The sequence below is a fragment of the Pseudopodoces humilis genome, chromosome 11, assembly GCF_049639895.1.
Source record: "Pseudopodoces humilis isolate 2021_Gansu_Grassland_sample_001 chromosome 11, ASM4963989v1, whole genome shotgun sequence".
NCBI lineage: Eukaryota > Metazoa > Chordata > Aves > Passeriformes > Paridae > Pseudopodoces > Pseudopodoces humilis.
The window spans coordinates 7,749,153-7,769,802 of record NC_142210.1 but is presented as its reverse complement, the minus strand read 5'-3'; the positions used below and the strand labels follow the sequence as shown (position 1 = coordinate 7,769,802).

At 43.9% G+C, this 20,650-nt stretch overlaps 1 protein-coding gene across 4 annotated transcripts in view; it reads left to right on the top strand.

The window, feature by feature from the left end:
* Nucleotides 1–20,650, top strand: part of EPHA4 (EPH receptor A4) — a 105,548-nt gene that overhangs the window by 36,933 nt on the left and 47,965 nt on the right. For all 4 annotated transcript variants that reach the window (XR_015773451.1, XR_001331765.2, XR_015773450.1 and 1 more), the window contains 2 exons: nucleotides 4,503–4,658; nucleotides 19,906–20,244. Coding sequence is in view for 1 of the 4 variants with exons in the window: in XM_088061086.1 (XP_087917212.1) it covers nucleotides 4,503–4,658; nucleotides 19,906–20,244 (495 nt within the window). In the remaining 3 variants the exon portion in view is untranslated. The remainder of the gene's footprint in view (nucleotides 1–4,502; nucleotides 4,659–19,905; nucleotides 20,245–20,650) is intronic.

Genomic DNA, 20,650 nt, shown 5'->3' with positions numbered 1-20,650 from the left:
GTTGTGTGTGGAGGGAGATTTGAGTCAAAATCTCTTCTCAAGGAATTTTGAAGTTTTCTTGCGTATGTAGCTAACATGTTTTTCTGCCTCAAAAAGCATAAACCGACAACTGAGCTGAGTCCACAGGTTTTAGCGGCATTGCTCACTTGCCTGTGACAATAAATGTTCTTGGAGGTGCAGAGGGTTTCTTTTGGGCAGCAGGAGCATGGTTTGGTTGTGGTCCTGTCCTGCTTGAGAGCCCTTTCCCTTGGCTCTCGTGTGGAGAGCTCAGCCTTTGGCACAGGGCTCTCACGGCCATGGCTCTGCAGCCAGTGCAGGACTGCATCCCACTGGGCTGTTGTGAATAAGCACTTCAGAACATCTCTGTCACATTTGCTTCTAATAGCAGTTTATTGACTTAACTGGATTTACTTGAGCAAAACCACGTTTCTGTGCTTGTTTTTCTCCCTATTCACTTTATTAGGTTCTAATCAGAAATCAATATTTTCTTGGTTACAAGTCCTCCCCTTCAGCAGAGGCTGAGAATTCAAGCAGGATTTCTCCTGCCTTTGGTCCCTGGTGTCCAGGGCTGCTGCCAGAGCTCCTGCCCAGCAGTTTTCAGCTCGGGGCTGGCCCTCTGGAGCCTTCCCATCCCATCACTGCTCAGCTGCCAGCCAGGCTCAGGGTGTCTCCCGTCCCTGCCTCGGTCCTGCTCAGCCTCCAGGCGCTGCCAGAGCCTCTGCCTGGCGCTCCCTGAGATGTTTTCAAGATATGCACTGCATTTCTAATGGTTTAGGAACTTGTCAGCAAAGAGCTTGGGATGATTACTTTATCCAGCCCTTTGTGAACATTACACAATTTAGATTTTTTTTTCAAGGACTATTAGGTATGACAGACCTCTTCCAAACTCAGATGGAGGGAATTATTGCTATTTCCACAAGCATAACAATTTAAGAGCAAGTACTGGGGGATTCTTTTAAAAAACTCTAAATTTGAAAGAATAACTTTCTTCAGTATTTCCCCCATCCCCAAATAAAAAAACCCAACAACATAGCTTATTTAAAAATAGTTAAAACCAATTGAAGTATTTTGTTGTAGCAGTGTTTAAAAAGAATGTGATTAGAGGAGTTTTTAAATTCTGAAATTGCTGTCTGAAATTTTTTAGTGGAAAATTCAACATTTGGAGAGACCAAGCAAGCAGACTTTGCAGCCCACACACGTATTCTTCCTCTTTTTTTTGAGGAAACTTTAAGTCTGAAAATCAGGTTTTAATGTGAAAACTGAGTTGGAAAAACAGCTTGAGAAAATTTACATCGAGATTTGACTGAAGTTCCACAATTCTTCAGAACAATTTTTGCAGTTTTGACATGTATCACTCTGATATATTTGGTAAAGAGAAGGAAAAAAGCATGTAGGCAAGGCAAATTGCATGGCAGCAATGTTTGCTATATCTTGTCTTTCTTTAAGAGAAATAGAAATCAAATAGATTTTAATATTATAACTCAAAGACATCAGCATGATTATTTCAAGCTGATGGCCATTTAAATTAATGTGATTTGTTCTGAGGAGAAATGGTGAACTGAAAATATTTTTGTTTGAGAATTTCCTTTGCAAGTGGTGTAGTTGGTTGTAACCATGTTACACTTGTGAGTGACCTGAATGTGAGAAAAGGTTTTTCTCCCTTAAAAAAAAAAATAAAAATAAAAAAAGAAACCTAACAGAAAGAACTAATTAAGGCAAAGCTAAGAAATTGAACTCAAAGTTTGCATTGCACATGTGAACTAATCTTTTTACAAAGGCATCTTTCGAAAACTGTGTAAGAGCCCCATTCATGCTGAGTCTCACCCAGCAAATCCTTCCTAGAAAAGCAGCTGCCTGAAGATTTGACATGAGCAAGCAATAAAGACTTCCAGGGAATGAGTTCTGTACAGGCTTCTTGTTTGCCTACTAAATCATTACCTTTCAAAAAAAAGTCCATCCATAGTTGTAATAGGTGTGTCAGCAGCACTTCATGCTAAGAACAGCTTTTACAGGATTAGGTTTGGGTTTTTAAGTGGTGATACCATGGAGCTCTTGGAGGCAAAGAACTCCTGGCTTAATGCAGCACATTCCCTAATGCCCTTTTATGTCTCTTATGAAATGTGGTGAATCTCCAAGCATGCTAAAATGAAGAAAACTGTCTTCAGGAGTAGTTTATTTTTGAAGCAAAATGGCTGTGTGTGCTTCAGGAGCAGCCACTGTGTTTGGAGAGCTTTCTTCAGGTCTTGAAATATTAATGATCTTGGCTTAATATAGTAGAAAACAAAACACAGTGCGTGAAACAAAGGGGGGAAAAAAATCCTTGAGTTACAGAGTGTTGACCTTGCAGTACCCACTGGATACATCTATTCCCTTTGAAACCACAGAGAATGAAAAGACAGGGAGGAATGGTCACAAAAATCTTTACCTGTGACATTTTCTTGTCTTTGTAGAAGCATGTTATAGCCCTAATAGGATTTTCAGCCTTGAGCTAGATTGTTGAGTAGATAAGTATTTTAATACCCCAAATATGCTAAAGATGTTTAGAAGCTCAGTGTTTAATGATTTCTGTGGATTGTGATGTTCATATTAAGAGTAATATTAGAGTTTACATGTTTAGTTTTTAAAACTGTGAGTAATAGAGAATTTTGTGGATAAAAGCAGTCAGCTTGGTTTCCTCTAGTATTCTGTTTTTCAATGCTTTGTCTTTATATATGGCAGCAAGATCCTGCCTGTGGGAGTCTGTCCTGGTTGTGTACAGACCTAGGCATATTTCTCATCTGAGCTATGACAGTGAAAACCAGGAGTAATATTTGAGACCAGTATCTGCCACTTGACTGCTGCTGTTGTTAAACCCAGGACATGTAGTGATACAGCAATTTGCTCACCAGATAGTGCAAATCACATATAAAAAAAATTAAAAAAAGAAGGGTTATTATCATTGTTTGTTTGTTTTGCTGGGCAATTCCCATCCCGAGCAGAATAAGCTGTTTTCCAGGTGTTGCCTTTGCATCCTGCCAGTGCCTGGCTGGCGGGCCAGACATGGTGGGTTTGAATTTGTGTTCAGGGACCAAAATTGCTTCTGACGTGGTCAGGCTGGGCTTGACCCCTGCGATTCTCCCTGCCAGAGCTGCGGCTGCTGATTTTAATTGAAACCCCAAGGCTGTTTGAGGCATGGCCAAAACACACCTTGCAAGTCAAACCTTATCTAGTACCACGATGCATGTGAGCTCTGGAAGTGTAAATCTCAGTCACTTGAGCAGTGTGTTTTCACCAGGTCCTCTGGTGCTGTGACAGCCCCGGCGAGTGACACCGGGCTGATCTCCCAGTGCTCTCGCAGATGGCGCGCGGCACATCATAAAGTCAGGACTTGTTAAGGACATTTCATAAAAGGCTTTGGCTAATAAGAATGAAGTAACTTGCTCTTTTATAAATGTGTTACTAGTATCCCTCTCCATCTCCCACTGGAGGGCTTTTTAAGAGAGAAGCAGGGAAAGAGTGAGGGGGGACTAAGGGAAGGTTGAAACAGCAAGAGCGAGCCCTGGCTGTGCGGGGCTTATGCCCTCCCAACAGGAGCCTGTGTGTAGCAGGGGAACCCTAAAGGCAGTGTAGGTGATAAATGACAAGATGTGGGAGTGAGTCACACAGTAAATACTGGGAACAGCCTTTCTTTTTTACTGGTTTGCATGCCTGGGAATTTTCTCTCTTCTCCGCAGTGCTAAAAGCCAATGGTGATGGTGGGCTTTTTTCTCTAGCCAGGGGAGAAATTTCTAGGATGACATACCTGTTAGCCACCATGAAAATGTGTTATTAATGATGCCAATGAGTTTTTTCCAAGTGATGTAAAAGTAGCCTTTTGTGTAAGTCCTGCTTTTATGAAGCTGATGTCACCGAAAGCTTGGCAACCGCACATGGGCTTGGGTGTCAGCGGTGCACTTACTGCTGTGCCCCAGCTTTGAGCAGGGGAGAGCATTGCTGATCTCCCTTGGGGAGAAAGAGCCAAATTCTGCCTTGCCAGGAGGGAGATGTGCCATTTCCGGGCATGCTGGGTTCCTGTTCCACTCCCTCTTAAAAATTGGCAGTGTTTGATCGTCAGCTGCTATTCCTTAAGTGGTCGTGGAATAAACCAATTGCACCCCTTTTGTCAAGCTCTGTGTCTGTGGGGTGCAGGTGGACATGGGTTAAGCCACATGCAACTCCACAGTAGAGCACAAAGGGGCAGCTGATTTTCTGGCACTGTCAACAGAAGAGTGTAATTTTTATTTTTTTTTTTGCCACCTCTAAGCCAGCTTTTAAAATGGCCCTTGTTGGAATTAGAAATCAGTATCCCCTGACATAGGACTACTCATTAACAGTGTGATGATTGTTAATTCTTCACCTGGGGCTAAGAGGACATCATTAGATCTCTTTGAAATGTCTCCTGCCTTGATTTTGAATGGGTAACCTAGCAATTTATGATCACAGCCCAGGCCAGTAACACTTTCCCTTCCTGTTCCTCCATCTAGCTTGCAAAATCGGATACTACAAGGCTCTCTCGACAGATTTTGCCTGTGCCAAATGCCCGCCTCACAGCTACTCCATCTGGGAAGGCTCCACGTCCTGCACCTGCGACCGGGGCTTTTTCCGAGCAGAAAATGATGCTGCCTCCATGCCCTGCACTCGTAAGTTCATCTTTGAACAATCTCTTGCCCCTTTTATCACACATTTCTTCTCTGTGTCTCTAAAAAGCGTTCTGCTTTCGGTATTCAGTAGCTCTTATGGCCCTTTGCAGATGCAGGTTGCATTTTGGCTCACCCTTCTGAGTGGCAGTGTTAGTTCTCAGCCCTCAGTTCCTAATGGTGGCATGGTTGTGCAGACCCTCGTGAGCTTGCAGTGTAAATAAATCAGAAGACACAAAAGAGGGACTTGCACACCTTAGTAACACAGGTAGAAGTAAAATACAGGCCTTAGTTCCAGTCTGAGCACATGGCCAGTAGATCACATCACCTTTCACCTCTTTAAAATATCCATATTTATAGAAATTGTGAAAGCTTTCTGTGTAATGGTATGACCTCAGGTAAACAGGTAATATTTATAATCTCATTATATTTCTAATTTGCTTGAAATATAGCTGGTGACCCTTGGGAACTTAAGTGTTCTTCTGAAAGGGGTGGTAATAATAAATCTTAAACTTTAATGAAACAAACCCCAATGCACAGTTTATTATATATATATATTTATACATTATTTCATCCTGTGTAGGTAAATACATCATGTGCAGCAAATGGAATTTGCTTGAGTTCCATCAAAATGCCTTCATCAGGGAGAAGGAGAGATGCATTGAGCACAGTCACAGGGTTGCTGGATAAACTTCTTGTCCTATGTGTTGGTTAATGGCTCGTGCAGTCCAAGACCTGGGAATCCAGGCATGTCCTGGTGTTAAATTGTGATCATCTAGTTCTTTGGTTTTCACTTTCTTAGGAGCAGAGCAGTTTGAAACAATAAGTGAAAGGACTGTATTTTACCATGTATTTTATCCATGTGTGGCTTTCCCTGAAAGCTATTGGAAGTGCTTCCAGATTTTTGGAGTTCAGCTGTACGTTTATGTAGAGAAAGTGTGTGTGTGTCTGAGTGAGGGAAGGCTGAGATATTTCTTTAGTAACATTTTAATATATTGAGAATTAATTTTGTGAGAGATGACTCACATTTATTTAAACCTTACTTTCTCCCTTACAAGGCAGAAACAGAATATGTCCATAACTAAGTTAGCACTCATCCCTTCCCCTCACCCCCTTGATTCCAGCTGTTCTCCAGTGATTTCCTTCTTTTCAGCAGTGAGTTTTGCTGGGTGGTGGTTGAAGAGGCCAGGGCATAGCCAAGAGCAGCTGCTTTTGCTTAGTAGGAAGCAGAGTGGTGCATATATCCCTTGCCAAGTATTGACTGGGAATGGAGCTTAACTGTATTGTGAAACCTTGCCTAAATGGGCAAGAACATGCTTTCATATATATATATTTCACATAATATAATTTACACTACTAGATCTAAAATGTGACCAATTTGATAGGAAAAATGTCCTTCTGCAACAACAAAACTATTGTTTGGAATGTACACTCTAAATAACATTATACCAACAGAAGTTTTTCAAAGCACTGGTCCTTGTGAATGATATCTTGACCAAATTGAAATCGAATTAGTAATCAACTGGTTGAATATAAATAGGCATGTGCAGTTAGTGAAGTATGAGGAGAGAGGAAAACATTTCCAGATGGGGAAATCATAGGCAAATGATAAGTATGTTTGCTGGTATTGCAAAATGCACCCCTGCAAGCTTAGCCCTTTTTTGCCAAGTCTTGGGCCTGCTGCAGGCACTCTTCTCCAGTCCTGTCTTGGGGGGTCAGACAAAGCTGGAGTTCCTGATCTTAGTCTTTTACCTCAGAAATACAAAGAGGGAAGGAGAACAGGCAAAGGCTGTGGTGCTGGCCTCCGTTTTCATCTCTGCAACAGCCTAGGAGGACTCTGCCTGCAGAAGCAAGCCAACACCAAAATCCTATGGACTCCTGCTCTTGGAAAACAGGCCTGTCTCTGGAGGTCCTGTTTTGTAGCATTGGGTTTTCCTGTAGATGAAGGGCTTTTTTTCTGCAATCCAAGGTGAAGGACGAGGCAGGAGGTGTTCTGAGCTGGCCTGTGGGGCTGCTGTGCCCGCTGGCAGCCCCCTGAGCCCTGCCCTAGCTGTGCTGGAAGGGAGGTGGTGCCGCCCAGGTACAAAACAGGGCTCTGTGGGCTCTGCCTTTGCCACGCTCCCCCTCTGAGTGGCCTTCTGCCCATGTGTCTGGGGCAAGTGACAGCATTCACAGGGCCTCTGCTGGAGGAACACCCTTCAGAAGAAGGGAGACGTTCATCTGACTTTCCTGACAAGATGTGTAGACGGAAGGGAGCATAAACATCAAAGGTGCTTTCAGATGGATTCAGACTGTAATCAGTTCTTACCAGTTGGTTAAACCAGGTGACAAACCCAATTCCCTTATGCTGACAGCCATAATAATCTGGCACCTTCTTTGTTCATTATGCTCTCTTTAACTCTGGTATTCTCATTCAGGCCTGCATTTAGTAATCGCTCAGTGTGACGGCACGCTAATGAAGAAATAAAACACAGTATCTGAGATCCATTCTTCTAGCAAAAGGATAGACTCTGCTCCACTGGCTTGTAAAATCAGGTTTCTGTTCACTTGGAGAACTATTAGACCAGGTGAATAAAAGTAACATTGGATAATTTGGAAAGAACACCTGGAATGGACTGTGGATTGATCCCTTCTTTATTATTACTAAACACTTTTTAAGATTAAGAACTTCAGCCTTCTTAAGATGTGTTTTTGTAAAGCTTTGACCCTTGGCTATTGATTTCCTTTAGTAGTAAACTGGCTGGTCTTGTCACTTATCTTGCCTTCTAGGTTGGGGGAGGAAGATTGTTAGGGCTTTCCATTAGCTTGATTGTGTTAGTGGATGAAAGGGAGTTGGAGAATTCCTCTTCCTTTTCCTTTCTTTCGATTCCTAGGATAAGTAACAAAAGCAGTAACTACTTCCTGGTGTGCTGGCCAGGAGACGTGCTCCAGAGTTTTCCCTTTCCATAATACTACTCTCTGACATCGCCATCCCTTGCTGATCTGTAAAAACCGTGTCTAATCTCAGCTAAGCCAGGCATCAGGCTCCTAAACAAGTTACTCAAAGTCTGCTTTTAGTATTCTGCTCTATTTTAGCTCTGCTAGAGTGAGTAATTATGTCTGGTGTAAAATTTGTGCAAGTAAGAGCAGGTTGTGGCAGTGTGGGTGTAGAGACAGCGGAGTGGGCTGTGTTGAAGGCCAGAAACTCTGGCATACACGTGTTTACTGGTGCATCTTTCCCCTCAAACTTGCCTCCTGGGGATAGTCACCCATGTGTCACCACCGAGGGGCAGAGCCAGCCTGGGTCTGCTGCTTTGGCCAAACTTGGGAATTCAGACTTTGAGCTCTGAAGCACAGTGGGCTTGTCAGCTGTGTGCTTGGGCATGGGATGGGATGGGATGATAGACTTGTACTGCACCTGAGCCCAAACCATGGAAAACACAGATGCCTTTCCCTTTCAGAAGCATTGCAAAAGTAATGTCAAGGCAACCCTACAGACTTTCATTATATTTCAGTACTTGCAGAGGGGAAAGGTCTTTCATAAGGTTAGCAATGTGATGGAGAATAAATTGCCTTAGCCACAGATGAATCCATGAGGCAGGAAAACAAATCAGTCTCAATCATGGCCCTCGTCCCTGAATTCCCTTCTCTGTAAGGAGATATCCTGTGAATTGTAGTCTGGTGCAGGCAGGTGCAGTTCCCACCCAAATTAATGGGCGTTGCTCCTGTGTCCCCACCATTAATGAGCTGGGTTCTCTAACTCTTAACAAACAATACTCAGATTATGAGCGAGAATGGGACGGTTTAGTATTGTTTATATTGTCTGTTTGATTCAAATTATTAATGATTTTTAATTGGGAGCCGTTTACAAAAGAGAGATTACCATCATGGACTGTCCAGCTTGAAATCTGCCTCAGTAAATGACCCTGAATAATTTAGTCAGTTGTGTCACCCAAACAGGGAGTGATGGATTGACTGATATTTTGTCATGGCCCGAAATATTTCAAAAACGGTTGCATTTAAGACAGTTTATACTGGAGAAGTTTGGAAATAGTAAGAGGAGATTTAATGAGATGCAAGAGAAGAGTGCCTGCTTGAAAAGGACCTTCTCCAGTCTAGGTTATCAAGAAACTGAATAGCCTGACTTCAAACAGCAAACATCACTTACTTGTCTTTACATTCCCCTCTTCTAATTGAATTTAGTGCACTGCTGTATTTCCTTCAGAAAGTATATTGTTTTTAAATTACCATTTCAGTGCTATTACTCAAGGCTCCTGCTTCTAATGCTTTCTGACAGTTATCAGCATAATGAACCATAATGAAATGATGAGCAATCTACAGTGGAAACTCAATGTGAATTCCACTAGAGCTGTGTGACTGTGTTGTTAAAATTTGAATGCACATTAAAATAACACTGTCCTTATTTGTTTCCAAGGTCAAGGCTTTAAAAAAGGTCTGAAAGGTCTAAACACTTCAATTTTGTTAATGTTGCAGTCTTATATATACATTTAATGCAATTTTGTGTTACATTTAATGTATCTCAGAGATAAATATTTGACCTGCATTTTCAAAAAAAGAGTGGATTTACCTACCTAATAACTGTGGCTGCAAATTAATAATTGCATAGGAGCTGATTATTTGAGCACATGCTTATAATGATTGCTTTGACTCTAAACAATATAAATAAGCAAATGTGCTCTTTTTCCTTCAACTTAACTTGCTCCTTTTCTAAGTTTCCAGTGGGATGTGGATTATCACCGTTGTGGCTGCTAGGAAAAAAGAAAGCAGGATACACCACACAATCGTGCTGGCTACTGCGTTACAGGAGGCTTTGCTCTGGCTTTGCAACATTTCAACACTTGTGCTGGCACTACTGCAGTCCTCTGGAGTAAGAGGTGTCTGCCAGTAAAGCTTTTCATCTTCAGAATTTAAATTTATGACATAATAACTCTTCCACATCTTTATATACATATATGTTTGCACCTTGAGTAAATGATATTGTTCTTAAAACAATCCTGTGATATTGTTCATTATGTACATTGTACATCAGAATGCCTTTTAAGCTGAAGCACAGCAGTTACAAGAGCGGAGGGAACAGTGGGTAGTGGCTGTAAGGAGAGTATGATTTTTCTTCTCCACGTAGGCTGGGAAAATAGACCATCCATCACTGCATCGCTGCCAGACCGAGAGAAAGGGATTGTGAGTGATGGGAATCTCAAAGGAGAAAGCTGTCTCCCCTTGTGTGTGACGGACGGGCTGAAGGAATTGAATAAGAAGGGGAGTGGTTATGGCTTGAAGAGAAGAGACAAGAGTAATTTGACAGTGTGTGTTTATAATCAGTAGACTCGAAATCATCACTCCTTTAAATACAGAAACTGTTTATTAGCTGTCTTCTGATTTTCTGGCCAGAGCCTTAAATTAACAGAGACATTTACTCAATTAAGTGGGGGCTTTGATTTGGTTAGTCAGGACCCAGTTCTGTAGAGCTGTTGAAGTAAATTAGAGGGCAAACAGAATAAGAAATTCAGCAGCTGGGCCAATTACAGAACAACTTATTTTTCTGGTTGGATTTCTTTCCTGTCAGACTGTCTGATAACTTTCTGGTTTCCGCAGTGGAATTCTTTTTATCTCGAAAGAGTGAGTGAACACAGGTGGTATTGTCTGTGTGTCAGCACAGTGCATTAGAGTAGATGTGATAACATGTCTTAGCATACGTGACAATGCAAAATGTTCTTTTATGGCAGCTCTTGGAAGAGAAGCCTAGACCCCAAAGGAGTGGTACCTGCAAACATCAGTTTGGCCATACCTCTGCCAGTGGTAACTGGACCTCTTTGCTTAACTTCTTCAGCCTCTTTAGGAGAGGAGCTATTAATTGGATTGTTCTCTGGGTGAAAAGAACAAAGCCTATTGTGAAGCTGGTAATCAGGGGACTTCTGGCAAGTAAATAGGAAATTGTACATTCCAGTGAAATGGGCATTTTGTCACTGGCGTTGGTCCAGGATCCCTGGCTTGGCAGAACTCCCGCTGAAGTCAAAGGAACCTTGCCCAAGTAAATAAATGAAGAATTGTTTACCAAATCATTTGCCTTATTATAACCCAGTTGTAAGGCTAACTATGCACAGAGAGGAGAGAAGGTGGAAATGGAGCAGATGACTGGTATTTTAAGTGGCTGCTGCATCTTGCGGCCTGTTGGCTTTGGTCTCGCCGGTTGTAAAACACATAATCTGTAATGATAAATGGTCAGGAATAGCCAGGCTGACAAGAAGTGAGGGTTGTCCGAGCTGCCTTTGCTTGTGTAAATTAGCCCACAACAACGGGGGACCTGTCCACAGCTGCTGAAAGCAGTAATTAGTGGCAGCAACATACACAATGTCACGGGAAAGTGTGGGCTTTATTTGCAGGCTTAAACATCCAGGACCCAGGTATTTACTGTGTGTTAGAGCTTTTCTTTCAGGTGGTTAGAGATCAACAACAAAGGCATATCTGAAGGGCATTGCAGCTCACATGCTGAAACATCACTGACAGCTCCACTGCTGTACAGGTTCAGTGAAGCCTTATGAGATGGAAAGAGGAGGTGAAAGTGCTTCCTCTTGAACACTGTGCCTGGCACTGCTTTGCCAGACATTTTAGTCACTGAACTTAGGGAGTTTAAAGACATTGATGATTTAATAATTACTTTCTTTCCATTCTCTCTGAAAATAGTAAACTCTCTATTTCAAGCTCAGCCCTGCCCCAAGGGAGATGATTCTAAGATCATGATCAAATTAAAGAGCATTTATTAGAGTTGTTAAAGGGCATCTGTACAGCACCATCGTGGTGAGGCCTTTCTGAGAGAGCAGCAGTGTGACCCCGTGGGTGAGGCTGGCAACACCACCAACAGCCTTTGCAGAGCCCCAGTGCTGCCTCTGTGCCTGAGCCAGCCCCTTCAAAGGCACCTGATGAACTTCCATTGGCATTTCATTGCTCTCTGCAGATATGCTCCAAAGATCTTTGGAAGCGTTCATTGTATGGATTTTTTTTTTTGTACACCTCTTTATTTGGTCTCTTTATTCTTGCTGTGTTACACACAAGAGCTGGCTCTCAGATCTCGTATGGCAGATGTGCTAAACTTTTCCCTGGTTCTGATAGTGCATTTCTAGTCAGGTTTCCTTGCTATTAGACACTTGGATGCTTGCTCCCAGGTGCCTGCTGCTCCTTTAACTTATCAAAGACTTTGCTGCTCCTCTGTAGTGCAGCCAAGGCCAAGCTGCCAATTCAAAACAGGCCAGTTCATCCTAGGCTCCTTTTAAACGACGGTGAGTCATTGCAGCCTTCCCTGTTGTACGAACCTTGTTTATTATGTAGCAAATTAGCTCAAGATTTCTGAATACCCTCAGTTCCCTTTGAAATCACCACAGATGAAGAGGGTCAGCCTCTGGAGCAGGCTCATAAAGAGGATCCTTTTGTCAGTCCTGGTCCAAAGCCCGTTGAGGCCTCCTCGTCTGCCTGATTGACTTTGATTAGCAAACACCCATAGCTGATGCACAGCTGCATTTAACAGTATTTTTGTAGGGCTTTCACAGTTTTAGGGTGAAGTTAGAAAGCTTCCAACTGTAGCAGGTTAATGTATTATTTTTAATGCAGTATTTTAATATTTTTTGTTAAAATAATTTTGAATCCTTATCAAGCTAAAGTCTGCTTTTCCTGCCTCAAAAAAGAAGTGATATTTTCTTCAAGGAGAGCGCAGGAATGGTTTAAGAAGATTAAAGTCTTTTCTACATGCTTGAGGTTTTCTGATGTCTGGTGGGAATTGCCAATGAAGCTTCCTTCCGATTTCACACTGTCAGGCAAACGCAGGCTGAATGCAGTGTGACAACCCACTAGAAAATAATTATCCACTGCCCTGGCTGCAGAGACATCCGTTACCTGCTGGAGAAATGTGCTTTTACACACGTGCCCACGCAGATGGAGGAAAGTATTTTTTTAATCATTTTCTCCTTCCAGGGCTCAAAAGTTTCATTCCCCCTAGTTACTTAGTCACATACATACCTTTTAGAAAGCATCTTTCTTTTAAAGGAGGTGCATTTCAAACACACTGATCTGGTGACTGACAGGATGCTCCTAACAAAGGCTTGCCTTCTTGAGGGTATATATTTGAAATATCTCCATTAGCACTTCCATGGAGAGTGTGGGTTTCAGCTTGTGTTTTTAATAGATCTCCTCCCACAGCCAGATCTTTCAAGGTAATAAATCTCAACTATAACACAGTCTAGTAGTAAACAGATGTGGTTACGGTCCTAATACTGATAATATCAGTTCAGTCCTTAATGGGTAATGTTGCTGCCAGAATAATTCACTACCATTGTTGATGGCTGAAGAACTAAGCTGGCATAAAAGAGGGAGCTCCTGAAGGAGCCCTCTGCCAGGCTGTGACAGAAACGTGCAGACAGGCAGCTATTTGTGGCTAAGAGAGCTTTATTTTGGGTGCCACCAGGGTGGGTTTCTTGGAAGTGCTAAATTTACTTTAAAGGAACTAAGTGTCAGAACCCTGTGCTGAAGTGATTTTGGTTTTTTTTTGTGATGTTTTTGTTTTTCAATATAAGAAAATAGTATATAAAGGTTACTTGTATCTGATAAAACTGGCTAAACCAAAACCTTCATCTTAAGTCCTGTGGCCATGGGACCTCTGAGAAAAGGAAAGAGGATTTTTTTCAATTATGTCTACCTTTGGTGGACAAAAGTTGTTTGCCAAAAATCTGGAGCTGTCTAGAAGTGGGAGTCAGGAGTCCTGTCAGCCTGGGTCAGCAGAGAAGCAAGCTGCACGGGCTTTCTTATTTCTTCTCATTTTATGGGACAACAAGGTCACTTGGGAGCTGTTTTGCTGGGAATCATTTCTTTCTCATCTCCGTTCTCTGTGCTTTAATCCACGCCTCCTAACCATACACTGTTGCTGAACTAAATTAACTGGTTTAGTGAAGACTGTATTCTTGATGTCAAACAAGTCTGTCTGGTCTCCTTGTAGAAAACTGTAATTGAATTTACCGCATACACCCACAGAGACTTTTAGAGAAACACCTTGCTGGGCAGATCAGTAATAAAAAAGGAAGATGTAAAACCAGGGATATTAAAACCTCTGTCATAACCATTTAAATACAGTTCCCCAGCACAGTGCACTTACAAGTCTACCTTCAAATCCCAGGGTTATTTTTCAGGGATATTTTTTGGTTGTGTGGACCTGTGGGGTTTGCAGCTGTAGGGAGAAAGGGAGGACTGACTTGGTTGGAGTCTCCCTGCACCCCCAACCAACCGTGCCCACCTGCCTGTCTCCCTGGAGCTCCTCCAGCTTCAGGAGCCCAGCTACAGCATGTCCTCTGCCACGGCACTGTATGGGTTTGTGGTGTGTGGCATTTGTCACCTGTGCCTTTGTGGTGGTGCTGCACTTGCAGTGCTGGCCTGCCCTGGTTAGACCCTGTCCTTAGGCAGTCCTGGGGTCTGTACTTGCCTTGTGGTGTGCATGAAGGGCTGGGCATGCTGATCCCTCAGGGCAGCAGGGACATTCACTCTGTTGTAGCTGATCCCCTTTGTGCTCTCTTTCTTTGAAATCATTCATTGCATTGGCGTTGACATTCTTTCTCCTTGGCAAAATGACTGCCAGATTTGTGAGGCTGAGCCTCCTACATTTGTGCTGCTATCTTTTGGGGACAGGAAGAAAGGGGCTTTGGGATAACTTTCTCAGCTGGATGGCATCCAAACAGCAAACAACCCACTGAATGTTTGGCTCAACTGCCTCTGATGCCCCTTAGTCTTTAGGGCAGCTGATTTAAATGGAAAATGCTGTACTCCTTGCAAATAAACAGTTTACTGAGGTGTTATTATGCCCAGTGTTAGTCTGCAGCCTTGTTTGCTTCCCAGCTGTGTCCCCTTGTGTCCTGGGGTGACACCTTGCCATCTGCACCCCACAGGTGCTGCTTCAGTCCTGGAGAGTGAGTTCATTACCGGGTCTTCACTGCGGAAGCTGTCTGTGAGTCACTCCCGCCCTTGGACCAGGCTTGATCCCTGGTGTGCATCACCAAGGCTCCTTGAGTGTGCCCACAGAGACATGTAATCCACAGAGAGCTGGCACACAGGGATCTCCTGTGGTCTGGAAGGAAGGAAGGAGACAGGTGTTGGTATGTGTCCTTGTCATGGTTTTCACCAGGTCCTTGTCAGTTGTACAGGCGTGTGTGGGAGGCTTCTGACTGGAGAGAGACTTGAGTGGAGGAAGGGAGGGAGAGAAATGCTGATGGATGAAAAGTTAAAATACTGCCTGAAGTTGTAGAAAGAGTGCTAAAATGCATCAGTCCTTTTAATGCAAGTAGTGCTTATGCTATTAACGTCTTAAAAACTCTTGTTTCTGTGAATGTTTGTTTGACATTGGGTACAACATTGTCCTTAAGACAGGCAGATCTCTCCGTCTGTGGATGAAAGACAGGTAGCTGTAATGGCTATAGCCTATTGCAGCAAGAGAAAGCCAAACAATCTGCATTGCCCAATACATTTAAGGAAATCTAATAGGAGGGTTGAGGAAGATAGCAAGATTAGCTTGATGAAGATTATTTGTTGCTAAACAGACTCTCCAGTGTTTCATTCAGCCCTGGCACACACAGTGAACTACTCCACCCAGGGCCTTCCCATTTGCTTCATGGCTCACTTGATTTTGATGGGTTTATTGTGAAGCAAGATTTATGGAGCCCCAGGAAGGAATAAAATTGAAAACTTCCGTTCCCTGTGTTCCCACAGAGGGCTCCCCCCTGTCCGTTCAGGGTGCTGGTTAAAGGGGCTGGAGGGGGATCTGGCTTTCAGGGCCCATGATCAAACTGTGCCCCTTTGCAGTCACTGACATGAGAAGACTGAGTGGCTCTGCAGATCCATCCCTCAAATTCTGTTGTCCTGTGCAGGGAAAACAACAGCACCTGCTTTCCAAACATCATAAAATTACTTTTAAAATTAATTTTAAAATTAATTGGTTTTCAGAATTAAAATGTTTAGGTTTATATTTGATTTCCTCTAGGAACTGTCACATTTTCAAACTGTTCCAGGCAGTGTGGCAGTATTAACTCCATTCTTCCACAGTGCCAAATAGCCCATGCAATAGCATGCTTCCATTGGCAGGAGATTTATGAAAAATACTGCAGATCATGGGACTTGTGACAAAATTACAGATGGTGGTGGTGATTCAGAGGCACAGGTCCCTGTCTCCTCTCTCATCTGCCCCGTAGCTAGATTTTTCTGCCAGAGGACACAGGTTGGTGTGAGGGTGATGGTGTGGCTGTCAGGATGCTGTTCCTGTGGGATCCTGCTAGCTGGGTTCATCCAGGTGCTATCCTGGCCCTTGCAGCCTGCCATGGCCCTGAAAGGGTTTGTCTCATCTATGGGCAGCAGCTCCACTGTCAGACACAAAGCAAATTCTGATCACCATTGAAGGAGCCAGATACGCCCTGTGTTTCAACATCTGAAACCAGGCCCATCAATCTGAAGCTACTCCCCACTCCCTGTGCCAACAGCTCCATTGATGACTATGCTCCAGGAAGAAAAGAAATTGCTTTTCCCCTCACTGTAATGTCAGCCCACCATTTGGAGACTCCCCCGCATCTTCCTTTTCATGCTGGAGGTGGTGCGCTCATCTCTGTGACCTGCAAGCATCTGCTTCCCTGCTTTTCCGCTTCGTCGCATCTCTGTTTAGACACTGCAGTGCCCTGTCCCACATACTAATTACTGACTTTTTGCTTCTGAGGAGCTTGATTCATTCTGGCACATTTTCCCATGTGAAACTGGACCTAGAGCCTTGGAAAATATCTTAATGGACATCAGACAGTCTGAGTTTAACCCCAAACTGGCTGCTGTATCTGAGCTAAGAGGCCCATCTTTCAGACTGCAGCCGTGCAGTATGAACTCTCCTCCCGTGGAGGTCTTTACTTCAGGAAACCCCCCTGAAATGGGGATATTCTTGGCCCTGGCAGAGCTGGTGCTGCATGGGGAAGGAGGTGTTTGCACTGGCACCACCTCATCTCAGCTCTCCTGGCTGCACTCTGAGTCGATGCTCTCACGTGTGTGACTGCTGAGGGTAAACTCTCCAAGAAAACACCCTTTGCTTTTTCTCTCTATCAGGCCCTTGGTATTTCCCACAGGAGCAGCTTCTGTTCTGTTTCTTGCTGCTGCCAGGTCCTGACCAGCCTCTGGGAGGACAGCCTCAGCTCCCAGTGTCTCTGGCTGCTGCTCTGGCCAGGGCAGCCCTTCACTGTACAATGTGCACCTGGGCTTGCAGCCTGCCGAGGCTGCTGTTCCCCCCAGGGGCTTTTGTTGGTTTTCCTGTTCCCTTGGCAGTGCAGAGGGACAGGTGTTGTCACCTTGTGCACCTGCCTGCCCTGAAGAGAGCCCAGGTGTTTGGAGAAGGCAGTTTGGAGAAGTCTGGGGTGGAGAGAGTTTGGGTTCAGTTCCTGCTCAGCGCTGCCGCTTGAGTTCACAATTTCAGGAGTGTCTTCCACCTCATTGCACTCAGAGTTTGTATTTGAAAAGAAAGCTCGTGTATTTGCAGGCTAAGCAGAGACCACTTTCTTGTACCCAGGGGAGCTGGCAAAGCCAACTTTTGGGGAAAGGAGAGCTGGTTATGGGACAGAGGCATTGGTCTGGGAACTGGGACAGCTTTAACTACTGCCCAGATGTGCAAAGCATGTCTTGTCTACCCTTGTCTCACCACATCTCTCCCTGCCTCCATCTCCACATGATGAATAGAGATTAAAACCAATTTCTTCCCTTTTTCTTTCTCGTCTAGTTTTTGGATCAGGAAACATCTCTTACTGTGTTCAGTAACTGATCTTTGAGTAAAAGGGTTTTGTCCTTAAGAGTTCGAAATGCTGCCAGTGCATAAATAAAAGCCATGAATGGCAGCCTGGTGGTGCAGCAGGCAGGAGGGCTCTGTGGCTCAGGGGCTGGACTCAGCTCTCTCTTCTTGCAGTAATTCTACCTGTCAAACCTGATTAACTCAGAGACTGTTTCAAGGGTTTGGCAAGAAGGGAGGATTTCCCTCCTTTCAAAATAAATAAATTAATTTTGTATTTTTGAAATAAACACAGACAAACAATTCTTGCTTAGCTACTCCTGAAACAGAGACCTTTCATTCAGGTTCTGAAGAACCGTTTGACCTCTATGTCATTTAAGATCCTACCTACCTCTCAAAATAAAAGTTCTGTCTCCCGTTGGGCATGTGTTACATCCTGGTGGCTTCAAGCACAGACCTGAGGATGCAGCTCTCAAAACCTTGTCCTATGCAGCCTGTTCAGGCCTCAGGCTTCCTTTGAGATGAACCTGATAAATTGAGGAGGGAGCCACAATTAATCTTCCCCATAGTCATCCCTTAACAGCTTAACCTTTTTGCTGTTACACTTGATGAGTCACTTTGTAATTTCAGTAGAATTTCATGTTTTCAATGTATTTGGTTCCTGTCTTACCACAATGACTGTTTTTCTGCCTTTGGCATATGAGAGATTATGACTTACTTATTTATACACTTAATGGAACTGTTGGTGCTGGCTGATTCTTTTTTGCCAGATTCATAGTTTCATAATGTTTGACAAATTTGCCAGAACTTTCTCCTTACCTTCCTTTTCTGAAAGGAGATCTAGTTGAACTTCTTTTGAGTTGCAACCATCATTTGATGGTTTTTTTATGAAATCTAAGAAGTTTTCATGTGCTTTCTTGTGTCTTGAATTTGTGACTTTCTCCAAAATTATTTCCAGTATTTTTCTGCTAATAATATTTGTATGTAAAGCTCTGACTATCAGTAGCTACTAAGCACAGGTATTTTTAGTGTGTTCAGGTTTGGATTGATACATTTTGCAATCTTCATTGTCATTCTGTTTCATTTCTGTTTGATGCAGTGCTTACCATCCCAAAGCACTGTGTGTGTCAGAGTAGCTGTGTGCTCTGCCCCAGAGCAGGCTGCCTGGTGGTGGTCAGGGAAGCTTTTGGGATGGATCAAATGCCCATCTCTTTCATGGGTTCACTCTGAATCATCTGCCTTAAATTTAAGGGTACAAAAAGTGTGTCTCAACTATATTGAAATTAGATTAAGAGTTGCAGGATTAGCTGTTCTGCATTTTTAATTTGCCTGTGGGTTTGGGGCCTGTGGGGATTCAAGCACATAAACAGGATTTTTGCCTGTGCGTTGGTCGGCGCGAGGCAGGGCAGCGCTGGCGGCAGCTTGTCCGCTTGGGCAGGGCTGGCCAGGGCACCTCTGGAGAGGTGCTGGAGGGGCTGCTGCCTCTGGGCTCTGCCCTCTCCTGCCCACGGAGCTCCTGCCCAGCCTGCCTTTGCCTCTGTGCTCTAATCCCATGGTCCCTGTGCTGGAACCAGCTGGGAGCTCTCCGGCAGCGTGTTTATGGGTCTTGAGGTCTCCCGTGCCTGTGGTGGAAAAGCTGACCGTGTGTCTCAAATTCAGCCTTATTGCCGTCTGGTCTCTTGTTTCTGACCAGCTTTCTTTTATCAGCTCTTCCTTCAGATGCTCACCATATTTTCCTCTCCAGTTCTTTCTCCAGCACTCCCCTGTTGTAAACTTTATTTTCCATCCTTCAAAGCCTTAGTTATGTGTGTCTGTCTTTCTATTCACATCTCCATCCTGCTGAAATGTCATGTTCAGGTCCCTACTTGATGGGTTTCAGTGTTCACTGAATATAATTTGACATCAACTTGTCTGGAAAATAGTTTTATATTCCATATTTTTTATATTTCATATTTTTATATTTTATATTTTAATAAAAATACAAAAAGATAAAGTGTAAAAATATAAAAGGAAAAAAGATATCATGAGATATTTCTATAATAATTTCAATGAGAGTCTGTCTGTAGGTAATGGGAGACCTTGAAAATCCCAAGTGAAGCAGAAGTTTGTGCATTTGATGCTTTGCTTAGGAGATCATGGGAAAAATGAGTGTAAAATATGTAAATTTAACATTTTTCATAACAAGTATAAAGAGTGAAAGGGAAAAAGTCCCACTCCTGTTTAATTGCAATACTGAGCTTTCAGGCTCATTTAGAGCTGGAAAATACTGTTATTTCATCAGATGAAGAGATCAGAGTTTGACTTACCAGTTAATTTTTTTGCCTTCATTATGAACACAGAGAAGTAAAATTCTGCTTGGTCTTTGCTGTCCTTAAATGGGAGTTGCAGGGTCTGGGACCCTTAACTCCAATGTAACTATGTAAGCTTTTTTTTTTTTTCCCCTTAACTAAAACCACGTGGACTTTGTCTTTTCAGGCCCTCCATCTGCTCCCCAGCACCTGATTTCCAACGTCAATGAGACCTCTGTGAACCTGGAGTGGAGCCCCCCGCAGAACAAAGGTGGCCGGGAGGACATCTCCTACAACGTGGTGTGCAAGAGGTGCGGGGCCGGCGAGCTCAGCCGCTGCCGCTCCTGTGGCAGTGGGGTGCACTTCAGCCCCCAGCAGAACGGCCTGAAAACCACCAAAGTCTCCATCACTGACCTCCTGGCACACACCAACTACACCTTTGAGGTCTGGGCGGTGAACGGAGTGTCCAAGCAAAACCCCAGCCAGGACCAGGCCGTGTCAGTCACTGTGACAACTAACCAAGCAGGTAGGAGCATCAGCAGCCATTCCCTTCCCATCCCCGCTGCCTGTTTTTTAGGAAAGCTGTGATTTCCATTACATTTAGCATTAGCAAATGAATGCGAGGAGCCCTAAGACGTGTAACTGGGTCAAACCCTTATTTTCTGGTGATTTATACGGGTAGTTTAAATGCTTCAGAGGCAGGGAGAGAGAGGAGGGTTGGAGGCTGTGTCTGGGAGCAGGCCGTGCTGCAGCGGGCGGGCAGGAGGCTGGGAGGCATTCTGCAGAAGCACAACAGCACGGCTGCCCTGTTCCCCCCCTGGCCCACCAGCAGCTCTGCTCTTTGCAGGGACACCCTGTACAGGGACACAAGGATGTCCTTGGTGTCTGCAGAGGGCAAAATCCCCCTGTGCTGGGGGAGCGCAGGGTTGTGC